This window comes from Tenrec ecaudatus, chromosome 12 (genome assembly GCF_050624435.1).
Source record: "Tenrec ecaudatus isolate mTenEca1 chromosome 12, mTenEca1.hap1, whole genome shotgun sequence".
NCBI classification, from domain to species: domain Eukaryota; kingdom Metazoa; phylum Chordata; class Mammalia; order Afrosoricida; family Tenrecidae; genus Tenrec; species Tenrec ecaudatus.
Window position 1 is genome coordinate 135,557,426 of NC_134541.1, and position 14,516 is coordinate 135,571,941.

Here is a 14,516-nt window from a genome sequence, read left to right on the forward strand (position 1 = left end):
ACGGTGGCCAGGCCTGTCTTCCGAGGCACCACCGGGGAGGGGAGAGGGGGGCGGGCAGTGGCCTCAGACCGCCAACCTTAGCAGCTCGGGAGCTGAGGTCTTGAACATGTGCAGCAGCCAGGATGCCAGTAATGAGTTTTGCATCATTGAAATGCCGCTGGATGTGTGTGCATCCACATGTAAACTGAGCACTGAGACGTCTGCTGTCGTTAAAGTCTCTCACGGCTCCCAGCTTACCACGAATCGTCTTGACCAACGACCCCCATCCAAAGGGCATTTTTGTCGTACCCTCTCAAAGCACCTGGAATTAATGAGCCGTGTTCTTCTGAGTCTGTGCAAAGCCTCCACCTTATTCTCCCGCCTCCCCTCCCACTATAGACTCCGCTCTCGACCTGGCCGAGACGGGTTGGCATGTTCCGAGACGAGACGTGGTCTCTCCTCTCCGTACGCTGGTCTCGTCCCTCCTTGAGACTTCTCAGATGACTCACCCATCTGTGTTGGCACCTCAGACCTCTCCAGAACTGACTCAGCCTTTTTCTCAAAGGCATATTGAAGCTGCCACGTCCACAAAGGAACTCAAGATCTCTACCCCCTCGGCCCCCTCCCACCCCTCCGCCGGGTTCCTTCCAATAAGAGTCAGTTTGGAGACGGGCGAAATCATCCCTCCTATTCTCAAGCCAAAAACCCAGGCGTCGTCCCTGGCTTTCCATCTCTTCCAATTCATGCAGCCAGTGAGTGGCCAAGCTGATAAACATACTGGTCAGGTCTCCCCGAATCCCTCCTCTGTTCCCACCCCGACCACCAACCAGCATGTCTGGGTGGGCATCACACCTGGCCACTCACTCCCCGTCCCTCTGAAGTGGCACCTGCCAACTCATCTTGCCCCTTGGTCTTTCCGAGCCATTTTCCACTGCAGCCAGAGGGATCTGATTAAAATGCAAATCTAATCATATTGCTCCTTAGCATAATTGCTCTGAGGGCCGAGGCTGACCTACATCTCCCGAGTCACAGCCCGTTCTGTCCCCAAGCTTCCTTGCGTGGCCTGACAGTTTCCTCCATCTGTGTCAGCCCTCGGCTCTGTCCGTCCTCATCTTGCTAGGGCTACCGTGTGTCCCGACCCACAAGGCCTGCCCTCCACCTTGCCCCCCTTCAGAGTCTCCCCAGACCAGATCACCAAGCACACACTCCCATGGAGACGCCCCTGTCCTGCGTGGTAGTATGCCTTTGACGTTGAGACGCACCAGAATGGTCAGAACCTTGGCATTGGACTTGCTGCTGAGTCACCATTGCTTCTGCTCGGTGTTATCGAGCCAGTTCCGACGCTCGGCAGCCCTACAGACACCTGAAGGGAACACTGCGTGGCCCGCACCATCCTCACGATTGTTGCTGAGTCTGAGCCCACTACTGAGGCCATTGTGTCAACCCATCTTGTTGAGGGTTTTTTTTTTTTTAGCCGACCCTTTACTTTACTGAGCATGATGTCCTTCTTCAAAGACTGGTCCTTCCCAGTAACAAAGTCTCTTCACCATGAGCACTACGAAGGAGCATTCTGGCCACACTTCTTCCGAGACAGATTTGTTGGTTCTTTTGGTGGCCTGTGGTACTTCCAACATGCTGTGCCAGCATCCTCATCCAAGTGCATCCATCCTTTGCTCTTCCTTATTCCGTGAAACACGGGCATATGAGGTGACTCAAAATACCATGGCTTGAGTCAGGTGCACCTCGGTCCTCCAAGGGACATCTTGGCCCTGTCACACTGCAGAGAGGTCTTTCACAGGATGTCCGTCCAATGTAACGTGTTGGTTGGTTTCTTGACGGTGGCTTCCACGAGCACTGCTCCAAGTGGAATGAACGAACTCTTGGACAACGCCAATCTTTTCTCTGTGTGTCAGGACATTGTCTGTGAGGCTTTTTGTTCCAGGTGAAAGTACCATCCACGTGGAAGTCGAGAGGCTTGGACCTCCATCGGTGTCGCAAGACCTCTTCGCTTTCAGCAAGCCAGGCGGCAACGGCTGCAAGCGGAAGGCTGTTTGTGCTGCGTTCTTCACTGCCCAGCTGTTCGGATGACTTGCGCGCACAGATTAAGCGAGTACAACGGAGGATAAAACTCCGGGGTGTACTTGACTGTGTTTTAAACGAGGCAGTCTCTCCCTTGTTCTTTTGAACAACTGCCTCTTGGCCAGGTTCCAAACGAGCACAATTAAGTATTTCAAAATTCCCATTCTTCACAAGGTTATCCGAAATCCGTTATGATGTACACAGTTGGATGCCTTTGCAGAGTCAATAAAACATAAGCAAACATTCCCTCGCCCCACCCCCACCCCGGTATTCTCTGCTTTCAGTCAAGAACCATCCGATTTCAGCAACCACAGTCTTCGTTCCACCGCCTCTTCTGAATCTGGCTTCAGTCTCTGGCGCTTCTGTTGATGCATTACTGTGACCATTCTTGAATTACATCCAGCAAACGTTTGCTCTCGCGTGTTATTAGTGGGATCGTTCGATAATTTTCGCATCCTGTGGACTCACCCTTTCAGCGTGGGCAGAGAGGTGGCTCTCTTCCGGTCGGTCGGCCAGGTAGCTGTCCTCCCGATTTCCTGGCTAGAGGAGTGCGTGCCTCCAGCAGAGTGCCACCCACTGCCGGAGCATCTCGATTTGGATTTGGATTTTCCCACTACGAAAGGAGGACGGTAGCAGGTTGTCGCTGAGCATGCTGGGTAGATTCTATTACCCGTGGTCTTGTCCCCCCGGAAAGAGTTACAAGCAGCTGGTGGATCTGATCTGGCTGAGAACCTTGTGAAAACAGCAGCCAAAGGAAAGTCGTGCGCCCGGTCCTTACAAGAGAGCACTTTATTAGGTCAACTTTTAGGGTAAAAGAATTTCCAAGCATCTTTTAACTTTTGGAGAGAAAAAAAAGAGATGACTTATTTCATAATATTCTCACTTAGAGAAAAACTTAAACCATAAAGAACAGATAGAGTCAAGCGGCCCAAGTTAGCGGCGTGGGGGTAGAGGAGGCCAGACTTGAACACAACAGGAAAGAAGCGGGATAACTCATTGTTTCACAGTTGGTTGGACTAATTAATCAGGGCCTTTGCACGGCAATTCCTTTTAGAAAAGAAAAGCTTGGTCACTCTAATCCAACCCATAAACTGCCTTCTGGGGCTGGAGAGGGGGTGGGGAGGTGGGGACCCAGTAAGATCTAGGGCCACTGAAATCCAATTCAATTTCCTAATGGATTGGTACTAAGAAAAAAAAAAGTCAAGCAGTCGATGCTATAAAATAATTAGCAATTAAGAGAACCTAGCTCTGTGTTCGGGAGATGCCAGGTTGAGAGAGGAAAGACACATTTCCGTCTGGAGAGCGAAATCAGAGTGGCTGTCCGTCCGAGGCCACAGGCTAGCGGAAGGGAGCCGGACAGTGCTTTCCTGTGGCCCGCTCGCGTGGGCAGCGCGCTAGGAAGCTCTGCTAGATAAAATCCCACACTCCTCCCGATTCAGCGTTAAGGAGTGTACACCTCCCTCACAACAAACAAAACGAGCCTCCTCTCGGGAGCGTAGCCCAGAATGGACATGAGTTCTGGAGAGATCTCCCAAGGAGAAAGGTCCTCTCCCCACTTGGGGTACTGGACGGTCCCCTTGTTTCACCTTCGAGCCTTTTCTCTTATGAAATATCATTTGTGACATTATGTCCTTGGGGCGGTGGGGAGGGGGGTTAGGAAAAACTTCAAAGGTGAGTCCAAGAACCTTCTGGGCCTGCAGAATTCAGATGATCTCAACAGCCAGAAACATTCTTGGGTCTGTGCTTCCTCTGATATCTGGTGTCCTTGGGGTCAAAGCCCCTCTCGTGGGCACCAAATAAGGCCCACGGAGGCGTTGGGGCCATGTACTCCTGCGCACTGAACGTTTTGGACCCCCCGCTCCGTTCGTATTCTCGGATGAGCTCCTGGAAGCGGTCATAATCGATCCACGTCCACCAGTGTCCACCAACCTTAAACTGGAGGGAGGGAGAGAGGGGAAAATGAGAATGAGAGAGCATAAATACATAAACAAGTCGTCGAGTCAGAAGCAAAAGGTCTTAATGGCACAAAGACACCCTTTGGGGGTGGGGGTCGGGGCTGGAATAACAACAAAATCAAGATGTTTTATATCATGTGACAGATAATTCTTCCTCCTGCTCGGGATCCATGGTCAAAAGGGAGTCTCTTCTCCCCAAAACTGCTGGCACACCAGACTGGAAACATGGACGTGACTTCTGGATGAAGAATCCCCCCTGGACCTGGAAGTCAAGTTAATCCTGACCAATACCGGGAAAAAAAAAATCCCACCAATTTTGACTCACAGGGGCCAATAGGACAGAACAGGACTAACTGCCCCTGCGGACTTCTGAGGCTGTGGGTGCCTCTGTAGCAGCAGAAAGCCTCATCTTTCTCCCACGGCGCAGCTGGTGGCTTCGAACTGCTGACATTGCGGCTAGCAGCCCGACACCCAACCTACTAAGCTAACCAACACTCACAGCCTGCCAGAGGACTGTGACTCAGTGACTCCAGAGCAGGGCAGAACTGTCCCACAGGCTTTCCAAGGCTGCGGCAATTCCTGGAGGCAGACTTGCCACCTCTTTCTCCCGTGGAACAGCTGGTGGGTTCAGACTGCCACCTCTCTGTTGGCCACGGTCAGTGCCACCCTTTGTGTCAGACACAGGGAGTTACGATGGGTTTTTTTCCTTTTATTGCACGGTCACGGCCAAGCTATTTTTAATTCCTGCTGCTGCCGCTGCCGCTACCTACCTGGTATGAATTTTCATGGCTGTGTCTGCAGCACCTGGTGGAATTAAAAATCCTTTCGTGACTAAGGTGTGTTTGTGTTTGGGGTGCCCCTTTAATCAATGGCTTCCCATTTTGAATTGCTAACGAAATGACTTAAGATCGCCTCTTTTTTTTTCAAAGTCAAATGTGCATCTCATGCCTAATGAGTAAAAAACCTGATTAAGAATTCCACCTCAATGAAAGGAAATAATCTAATTTGTCCTCTTAAGAAAATTGCTTCTCAGAAGTCACTGTAGAATAGGGACCGGGATGAAGGAACTAGAAGAGGTTGAAGTGCTTTGGTTCCGACCTTAGCCCCTACAGGAAGGAGTTCAAGACTCTCATTCTTTGGTTCCGACCTTAGCCCCTACAGGAAGGAGTTCAAGACTCTCATTCTTTGGTTCCGACCTTAGCCCCTACAGGAAGGAGTTCAAGACTCTCATTCTTTGGTTCCGACCTTAGCCCCTACAGGAAGGAGTTCAAGACTCTCATTCTTTGGTTCCGACCTTAGCCCCTACAGGAAGGACTTCAAGACTCTCATTCTTTGGTTCCGACCTTAGCCCCTACAGGAAGGAGTTCAAGACTCTCATTCTTTGGTTCCGACCTTAGCCCCTACAGGAAGGAGTTCAAGACTCTCATTCTTTGGTTCCGACCTTAGCCCCTACAGGAAGGAGTTCAAGACTCTCATTCTTTGGTTCCGACCTTAGCCCCTACAGGAAGGAGTTCAAGACTCTCATTCTTTGGTTCCGACCTTAGCCCCTACAGGAAGGAGTTCAAGACTCTCATTCTTTGGTTCCGACCTTAGCCCCTACAGGAAGGAGTTCAAGACTCTCATTCTTTGGTTCCGACCTTAGCCCCTACAGGAAGGAGTTCAAGACTCTCATTCTTTGGTTCCGACCTTAGCCCCTACAGGAAGGAGTTCAAGACTCTCATTCTTTGGTTCCGACCTTAGCCCCTACAGGAAGGAGTTCAAGATTCTCATTCTTTGGTTCCGACCTTAGCCCCTACAGGAAGGAGTTCAAGACTCTCATTCTTTGGTTCCGACCTTAGCCCCTACAGGAAGGAGTTCAAGACTCTCATTCTTTGGTTCCGACCTTAGCCCCTACAGGAAGGAGTTCAAGACTCTCATTCTTTGGTTCCAACCTTAGCCCCTACAGGAAGGAGTTCAAGACTCTCATTCTGGAGGAGGAATTAGAAGATATATATATAATAAAACATTCACCAACACAGAAACTTTTCCGAGTGCAAATCCAATGGCGTCAGTCACATTCATCCTGCTGTGTAGTCATCACTCTCTCCGTGTCCCCAGAGTACGTGCCCACTTGGCTGGACTATGATTCTCCCTGGTTTGGCAGCTATGTAATGGCCTCCTCCTCCTCCGTGAGGCGGTCACGCCTGCCCCGATGCTAACACCCTCCCTCGGGACACAGCCCTGACCCATGTCAGGAGTTTTCCTTGGGGTGTGGCGTGCACCCGTCTACCTTGCAGGAGGTGAAAGGAGAGGGACACGGCAGAGATCAGAGGGCTCCACGGTAGCATCGGGCTCTGGACCTCGAGCCCCTGTGCGGAGAACCCCTCAGCCCCAACAGAAGAGTGACAGTGGGACACGGGGTTCTCCGAGGAGCACGCAACCCACAGGTGTCGAAAGGAGACCAGGACCTTCAGGCAGCAGGTCAGACGTGAGGGGCTGGGGGCTCCTGAGCTGACAGCACGTATCCTGAGGGGCAGTGGGAAAACCCTCACTCTGTAGCCAGCAGGTCAGAGGTGAGACTCTCGCAGGGTCAAGCTGCGACTGGCGTGTGGTCTGGGGTCGACCGAGCAGTCTGAGGACTGTGTCCTTCACCTCATGAGCGCTGACCTGGCACCAGGTGGTTGGCTCAGAGGAGGAAGGGCTGTCTGGGCAGCTGGTGTTGGACCAGATGGGATCAGGACTGGTAACAGATTTAAACCGATCTGCACGTGTGGCCTCAGAGAACAGCGGTCTCACGTCCCCCGCAGGAGGCCACTGGGGGTACTGGGGTCAAGTTCATTTCACTGTACTTCCATAAGGAGTCCCAGAGGTGCAGTGCTTGATCTAAGTGCCCAGCTGATGACCAAAGGTCAGTGGTGTGAAACCAGCAGCCACTGAGGGGAGAAGATGAGGCTGCCTATTACCCTACAGACTCACCACCTTGGGAACCCTGTGAAGCAGCTCTACTCCGTCCTGTAAGGTCCCTGCGCGTCAGAGGGGACTTGATGGCAAGGCGAGTGGTCTTTGGGTCTTGACTTGGAAAAAAGTCATTTCTGTAAGGAGGTTGTTTGCATGCCCTTGTCCTTTTACCACCTTTGCGTATCCTATCAAGTCGTCCGTCCTCTTTTTGTTTCTTCCAGTAACAGCTGTACTGGGTGGTGCTTTGCAAACCGCACAATCCCGGCTTTTAAAGTGCACATGTCGATGGTTTCTGGTACGTTCACAAAGGCGGCATCGCTGTAGAGGGTCCAGGCGTTTCATCACCCACGGAGAAACTCCGCACCTCTCAGCAGCGAATTCTGGCCCCCTCTCCCTGTCAGGGCCTGGCCACCACCCAGCTGCTCCCTGACTCTGGGGAGCGACCTTTTCTGGGTGTTTCACAGCAGGGGACCAGGCTGGGTGACCCTGTGTGCTGGTTTCCCTGGGGGGGGCTCAGTGTTTCCTAGCTCGAGCCACCCACAGGGTCAAAGCCCCTTTGAAGGGGCGTGGGCACAGGAAAGAGGGTGGGGTGGCCATGCTAAACCCAAGGCACCACCCTCCGCCTCAACCACCCTTGGCCTGTGCAGAGTCCCCATGCCCCCCGAACCCACTCCCCACACACTACTTCCACTCCAAGCCCAGACACCACATTGTTGATCAACGTTCTGAGGGGAGACACTTTAGGGGGTCAGGCTGCTGTGGGCGTGCCCAAGGGCCTTTACTCCATTTTATGACTGACTCTACCTAGGAGAAACACGGGGCTTGGGGTCTGGGGTCTGAGTCTACCAGAAAGTGCTGAAGTAAAAAAATGAGAACAGGCATGAAGCGAATCCCAGACACAAAGCCTCCAGGGTGCCCTCTGCATCAGTAAGCACTCCAACATTGCCTCTGACAGCAAAGAGACATCCGCCTGGGGCCGGTGTTGTGTCTCGGCTCTCGCCGGACATTCAAGGAAAGGACAGGGGAGGTTTGCTTTTGTCTGCACCGGGCACCTGCCTTAAACAGCAAGAAATGGACACATCAGGTGACATTAAACTGAGCCCCGCAGACAGAGCGCCAAGGGCCTCGGAAGCAAGGTTGAGGAGGAGGGGAGAGGCATGCATGGAGGGAGAGGCTGGGTCCTCGACGGAGGCGGGCTTACCTTTTTGTGGGCTATCAGGAGGCAGTTGGAGTGCTCGTGCTCACAGGCGACATCGTAGTCGGGGATCAGGGCCACCAGCTCCTGGACAAAGTGCACCACCTCCTCGTGCCAGGGCACGTTGGCCATGGTCAGGCTGCTGGCAGAACTTTCTCCACAGTAGGTCACGCCCTGCGGGCATGGGACAGTCATCAGGGATGGTCGCTATAACTTACACTTCAAAGGCCAGGGGCTGGGTGGGAATCCACGCCGAGTGGAGATGGCGGCGACGTAAGGTGCTGAGCAAAACCCTCTTGGGAGAGGTCGCAGTCAACATTCATGACGGGCCCGGAGCCCCAGGGCTGCAGCCCATCGGCTCTGCGGCACTGCTCGATCACGGTGCCAAGGCAGACGCCGGCATTCTGTGCCAGATGATAGGATAGAGTACAAAAGTTTCTCATTGCCCCCCCGTGAAGGGAACAGTGGGTTTGGGGACCCACGCTCTGTAGGTTCAACTGTACCTTCCCATTAGATTCCGCGGTACACTGTAACAAGATGAATTCTCAATGGAGCAAAGTGCCCTAGTACAGTAACAGGGGCAGCTGCTGCTCTGGCTAACGGTCACTGAGGTGGTCCCCAAGCACAGCGGTGGGAAACACGCCTGGTTCTGGGCCATGAGCCTCATGGTTGTCTACTGTGACAGGAGCCTGCCAATCAGGTCACAGCTTGATGATCTCATATGGAGGCGCTAAGGAGATCAAGAACTTGCTGGAGGCAGGACATACGCTCACTCCCTGGGAGACATGCTTGCTGACAAGACGCACTCAGCTATGCGAGAGCCCTGGAGCTGAAGGAGTCACGTGGAGACCCCTGCCAGCGCTGAGATGCCTCTACTGCCACTGGCTCCACAAGGCTTTGCACCCACTGGCCTGTGATTTTCCTGCAGTTTGCGTCATTCCAAGTGTTTTGTGAGTCTGAGGAGCAATTTATAGATTGGGATCAGACATATGGTCTAATAGCGGACTTATGGACTTGATCTGGACTGGGCTGAGACGTTTTCTCAATATTCAATTGCTCGTCTATAAAGCTCTTTCTTACACACACACAAGTGTCTCAGGATTTGTTTCTCTAGTCACCCAGACTAACACTGCTACTGAACTGACCACTTGCTCCATCAGGGTTTCTGTGGCCTGGTTTCCTGAAGCAGACCACTGGGCCTTTCTTCCTAGTCCCTCTTAGTTTGGAAGCTCTGCTGAAACCTGCTGGACATTCCAGCAACATGCATGTCTCCATGGACAGTAGGATGGTGACTGCGCATCAGGTGCACCGGCTGGAATCGACCTCAGGTGTCCCACATGAAAGGCAAGAGCTCTCTCACTGAGCCACTACTGGCCCCCTCCACGCCCCCTGTAAAAATCCCCTGGCCATCGGATTCCCGAGATGGGTGGACACACAGTGCCTGCAACAACATGCTCGGGCACAGGGAAGGTTGTGAGACGGTGCAGGAGGGGGCAGAGGAGGCGCTTTGGGTCAGAACCAACTTACTGGCAACAACGGATTCACTGGGCCCCTATGGGGAGCCCACTTTCCACTATGATTTGAGATCAAGTTGGCCAACTTTCCTGTTAAGTGGTCAGATTAGAGGATCTTTGAAACAGATAGTTAATTACTCTGTAATATTCTTTGCACAGGGATAAATATTGGCATGGACTGACTGACGTGTGTGGGAACATGCTGTGTTTTGTTAACATAGCAAGGCAGGTATGAGACATGTCCTGAGACAATCTCTTCTGATCTTTGTTCACTAACGGGTCTGGTGATTTTGCAGCAATACTTTTTGATTCACCCTCCATCTCAGATTGAACTGTGTCTCCGAAAAACATGTGAAACTTGGTTGGACCATGACTCTGGCTTGGCAATTATGTATGGTGTAATTAGGCAGTTCTGGCATGCCCCTGCCCCACCCCCTCCACCACGTGACCAGATGTGATGGCTCAATCTGCTGTCAGAGGATTCGGGTGGGCTGTAACACGCATTCATTCCCTAACCCTGCCAGAAAAGCAGCAGAGATCAGGGGGACCCACTCCCATCGCAGAAGAAGAGCTGGGGCTGGAGCTCATTCTTTGGGTCTGGGGCCCCTGTACCAAGACACTCCGACACCCAGGGGCAGCTCGGTGCCCAACCTCGTGAACATCGCCAAGGAGCACCATCCCACAGATGCTGGAGGAGACAAGGACCTACACCCAGAGCCCACAGAGAAGAGACTGTCCCTGGATTTGGAGGTCCAGCCTCCTCACGGTGAGAGAATAAAGTGCTGCTTGCTAAAGCCACCCATCCCCTTGTAGAAGGTCTGACAGCAGCCGTCCAGAGCCAGGCTCCCCCAACACCCCAACAACCTACACTCACACACAGCCATCCAGAGCCAGGCTCCCCCAACAACCTACACACACACACACACACACACACAGCGGTCCAGAACCAGGCTCCCCCAACAACCTACACACACACACACACACACAGCCGTCCAGAACCAGGCTCCCCCAACAACCTACACACACATACACACACACACACACACACACACAGCCGTCCAGAACCAGGCTCCCCCAACAACCTTCACACACACACACACACACACACATACCAGGCTCCCCCCAACAACCTACACACACACACAGCCGTCCAGAACCAGGCTCCCCGCAACAGCCTTCACACACACACACACACACACACACACACACACACCACCCACCTTTTAAAGTTCACTTACAGTGGGAGAAACCGCTTCGCACTCTGTTGAACTCAATCTCAAAGCCCGGACACCGAAGGCCCCGCGTTTCATACCCATGTCCTTTATTTGGCAGCTTATGCAATGATTACTTTTTATAAATGGCTCTGTGGAAGGAGCGTAGTGGGTAACATGTCGGGCTGCTAACCATAGAGTCGGCAGTTTGAATCCACCAGCCACTCCGCAGGATAAAGATGAGGCTGCCGGCTCCCAGAGATGGAAATTCACGGGGGCAGTTCTCTGTCCTATAGGGTTGCTTTGTGTCAGAATCACCTTGTTGGCAGTGAGTTGGGGGGGGGGAGTTAGTTATCTTAACTTTGTGGCTTTTAAAATGCCCTAGGGTCAAACTTTCTTGCCAATGGAGTAGAAAATTCTAGACCTGCTTCCAGTAAGCAGGGAGTTACTGAAGTGAAGAGAGAGAGAGAATGACGCCTGAGACAAACCCCACAAGTGAGCACTTCGGCGTGACCCTGACCCCGCCGATGGCAGTGGGGACTCCACTGAGGCCCCATAAGGGTCATCCAAAACCCTCACCTCCAGATGGCTGTTCTAGAGACAACTGCAGGGGGCGGGCGGAGAGGGGGGGGGGCAAGCTGCTGCCCAACGGGACGTGAACGACAGCATCGTCCCCTCCTTAAGGATCATAAACAAGAGAAGCTCCTCTATTAACGAGCGATTTATGGAATTCATTACCCTGAATGTGTGCTTGGGGTAAAAACAAAAGAGCAAATAGTACTATCGATCAAAGAGGGGGAAAAAATCTTTAAGAAAGCCTGGCTGAAAACGTTTTGCAAAACTTACCCAGATGCATTAAACACACACATACAGCCACCAACCAAACAACACAGAAATTCTCAATAGACCAAATTAGTCATAAGAATGCACTTTCTTTTGATCTAAATGCTGCTAATGGTGTGTGAGTTAAACAAACACCCGGGCGTGTAGGGGCCAATTTAGAGGAAGTTATTGTTAATGTCGATTGAAATGTGCGCTCACTGAAGCACAGGGGTGCCGGTGGCAGAGGCGTTGGGAAACATTCCAGGGCTGCGTGGTCAACGACCGCAGGTCGGGAGACGTCCGGGGTTCCTCGCTTTGGAGATGGCAGGAGAGGTCGGATGCCAGGGCCATTGCTGTGCTTTCCGGGCACCCCTGTGCCATCTCCCAGGGGGCAGAGTGCTCCCACAGGGACCGCCGGCCTGAGGCAGGCTGACGGCAGCCACCTCGAGCCACCATGCCTTCCCCAGAGGCAGGAACACAGAGGACAGGACGCAGTCTTGGGGACTAAGTCCCAACAGCCGCCTTGGGACCCGGGCCCTCACTCAGCTCAGTGACCCTCCTCCCCCAGGCTCTCCTCTCTGCTTGACCCCTTCACTCCTGGGCACAAAGTAGGGGCCCTGAATGGACACACGGGCTTTCTTCTCTGTGGCCAATCGTGGCCGCCAGCCACCCTCTTGCCCCGCCCACTCTCCCATTTACCGCCGGCGGTGGGCCTGTCCCGCACAACTGTGAGAAGCAGATGGCTTTGGTGTGGCAGTGGAAGATCAGAGAGACGTGTTCCAGAACCGACTACAGGGCTGAGGTGTGAAAGGCAGGCCCACGGAGGAGCACCACTACTTGTGGTGGAGAGGGTGGGCCACGCCATTACACTCAGGGGCTTTCGGAGGGTCCCCAGGCGAGGGCGGCCGCGCCCTGTGCTAGCCAGGCCACCAGACGTGAGCGAGCTGAGGGGCAGGCCTCACCAAAAGCACTTCAAGTTCGTGCAGGGCAGACCCAGGAGGTGTGTGCCTCCAAGCCCCACGAGCAGTGGGTCGGAGACCTACTCGGGGTCTCTGAGAACAAGTGGACCCTCAGGCTCATCAAGAAGGGGGTGGGGACACCCATTGGTGCCCAGAGGAAGGGACGGGGTTGAGTTGTGTCCTGGCCGACTGATCTCTCTTTTCCGTGGTGCCCTACCCCCGGCCCCAGGAACACGACAGAGCCTTTGCAGCCGGCAGAGAAGAAAGAGCATTTGCTGTCGGATGCAGAGCTGCAGGCAGAGCAGTGTTCCCGTAGTTTGCTGCTGGGTGACGAGAGACTCTTGGCGCGGCGTTTGTCCTCTGCTTTGGATAAGAAAGGGGTTAGAAAACCCCACTGCCATGCATCGATGCTGACTGATAGTGGCCCTATGGGACAGGGACTGCCCCTGGGGGTTCCCAAGCCTGTAAACCTCTACAGGAGTAGAAAGCCCCGACTTGCTCCCCGGGAGCAGCTGGTGGTTTTAAACGGCTGACTTTGCAGTTAGCAGCCCGACGTGTACCCACCATGCCACCAGGGCCCCTTACGAAATGACTGACTCCAAGTGTTTTGCAGCAAGCACACCCAAAGCGTGTCATTCCTTTATCCTAAAACTGCTTCACGAGCTCCCCGAGAGAAGAGGCCCTGCTCCCCAGGCTGGCCCGAGGCCACCTTCCCCTGCCACACTCTGCCTCGAGCGCTTTACTGCCAGCCTTCCTGCAGGCCCCGTCAGCTCTCAATTCTCCACTCCAGAACCTGGGCTGAGGTCCCTGGGGCTGCTTCGACCACAGGTGGATGGTTGATGCCAAGAGAAACTCCGTCTCTCCACGTCTGGGAGGCTAGAAATCCGCACCCCAGGCTCTCCCTCCTTCCAACTCTGGGGGCGCGGGGGTCCTTGTTTCATTTCACCATCCGTGGGCTCGGCATTTCTCAGGGGTCTCCGTGTATCTCCACATAAATCTTCTCGTGGGTCTAGGTGCGTCTCAGCACAGGGACCCTGGTCCACAGCCCTCAGTGAGATAGACTGAGGCCACAGACAAACATCAGGGACTCAGAGAGGCCAACACTCATGCAGACGGCGCCAGACCGGGCGGCAGCACACACTCAGGTACACCGGAGGTTGCTGCGAGCCGGCACAGGCTCTGTGTGACAACAGCAGGTGCTGTGCGGACTGTATGGAGCACGGGACGGAGGCTACACGGAGGCATCGTTGGGCAGGTGTGCTCCTCCGTAGGCGCAGGGTGCAGGCAGCCGCGGTGGGAGCAGGAGGACACGGCTTGAAGTCACACAGCCGCTAACAGCTACAGGGCACTAGGGCTCTCTAGGTGGGGTGCTGGACACAGAACAGAGGCGGCGTTTCGTTCACCGAGGGCTGGCGGCATCCAAGTGTTCCCAGCAGGCAGATGCTTGTTACATTAAATACGCTCTCCTGCACAAGCCAGCAGACGAGCGTTCAGACTCCCAGGTTAGCCAACAGAGGCCCACTTATGCCAGAATGAGGCTAAAGGATACTCTTCATTTGCAGGAAATCCAGGGGGGACACGGGATCTTATGGGACCAGCAGAGAGAGAAAAGGGAAAATCGGTACCATAAAGGAATGGCTTCCACGGACTCCAATGGAATAAAAGCGCTTAATGGGAGGCGACCTGCGCCTTGACTGAGCCTGTGCTAACGATGAGCCGTTAGTCTGGTTCTCATATGAAAGACATTTCGGGTGAAAGAAGACATGGAAGTTTGCTGGGCGACATCAGGGACATGGAAGAGTGTGTCTGAGCTGGGCTGTGCAGACTGGGGCTCCGAGGGGCCCGCTGGGCACCATGTCACTCCC

General features: G+C 53.8%; 1 protein-coding gene across 2 annotated transcripts in view; it reads right to left on the reverse strand.

Annotated features, from left to right (window-relative positions):
* Positions 1-2,810: 2,810 nt before the first annotated feature.
* The window catches only part of LOC142462783 (S-adenosyl-L-methionine-dependent tRNA 4-demethylwyosine synthase TYW1-like), an 87,015-nt gene continuing 75,309 nt past the window's right edge, over positions 2,811-14,516 (reverse strand). For both annotated transcript variants that reach the window (XM_075565003.1, XM_075565004.1), the window contains exons 15-16: positions 8,152-8,319; positions 2,811-3,993 (exon numbers count right to left, since the gene is read on the reverse strand). In XM_075565003.1, coding sequence (XP_075421118.1) covers positions 3,772-3,993; positions 8,152-8,319 — 390 coding nt within the window. In that variant the 3' untranslated portion in view covers positions 2,811-3,771. The remainder of the gene's footprint in view (positions 3,994-8,151; positions 8,320-14,516) is intronic.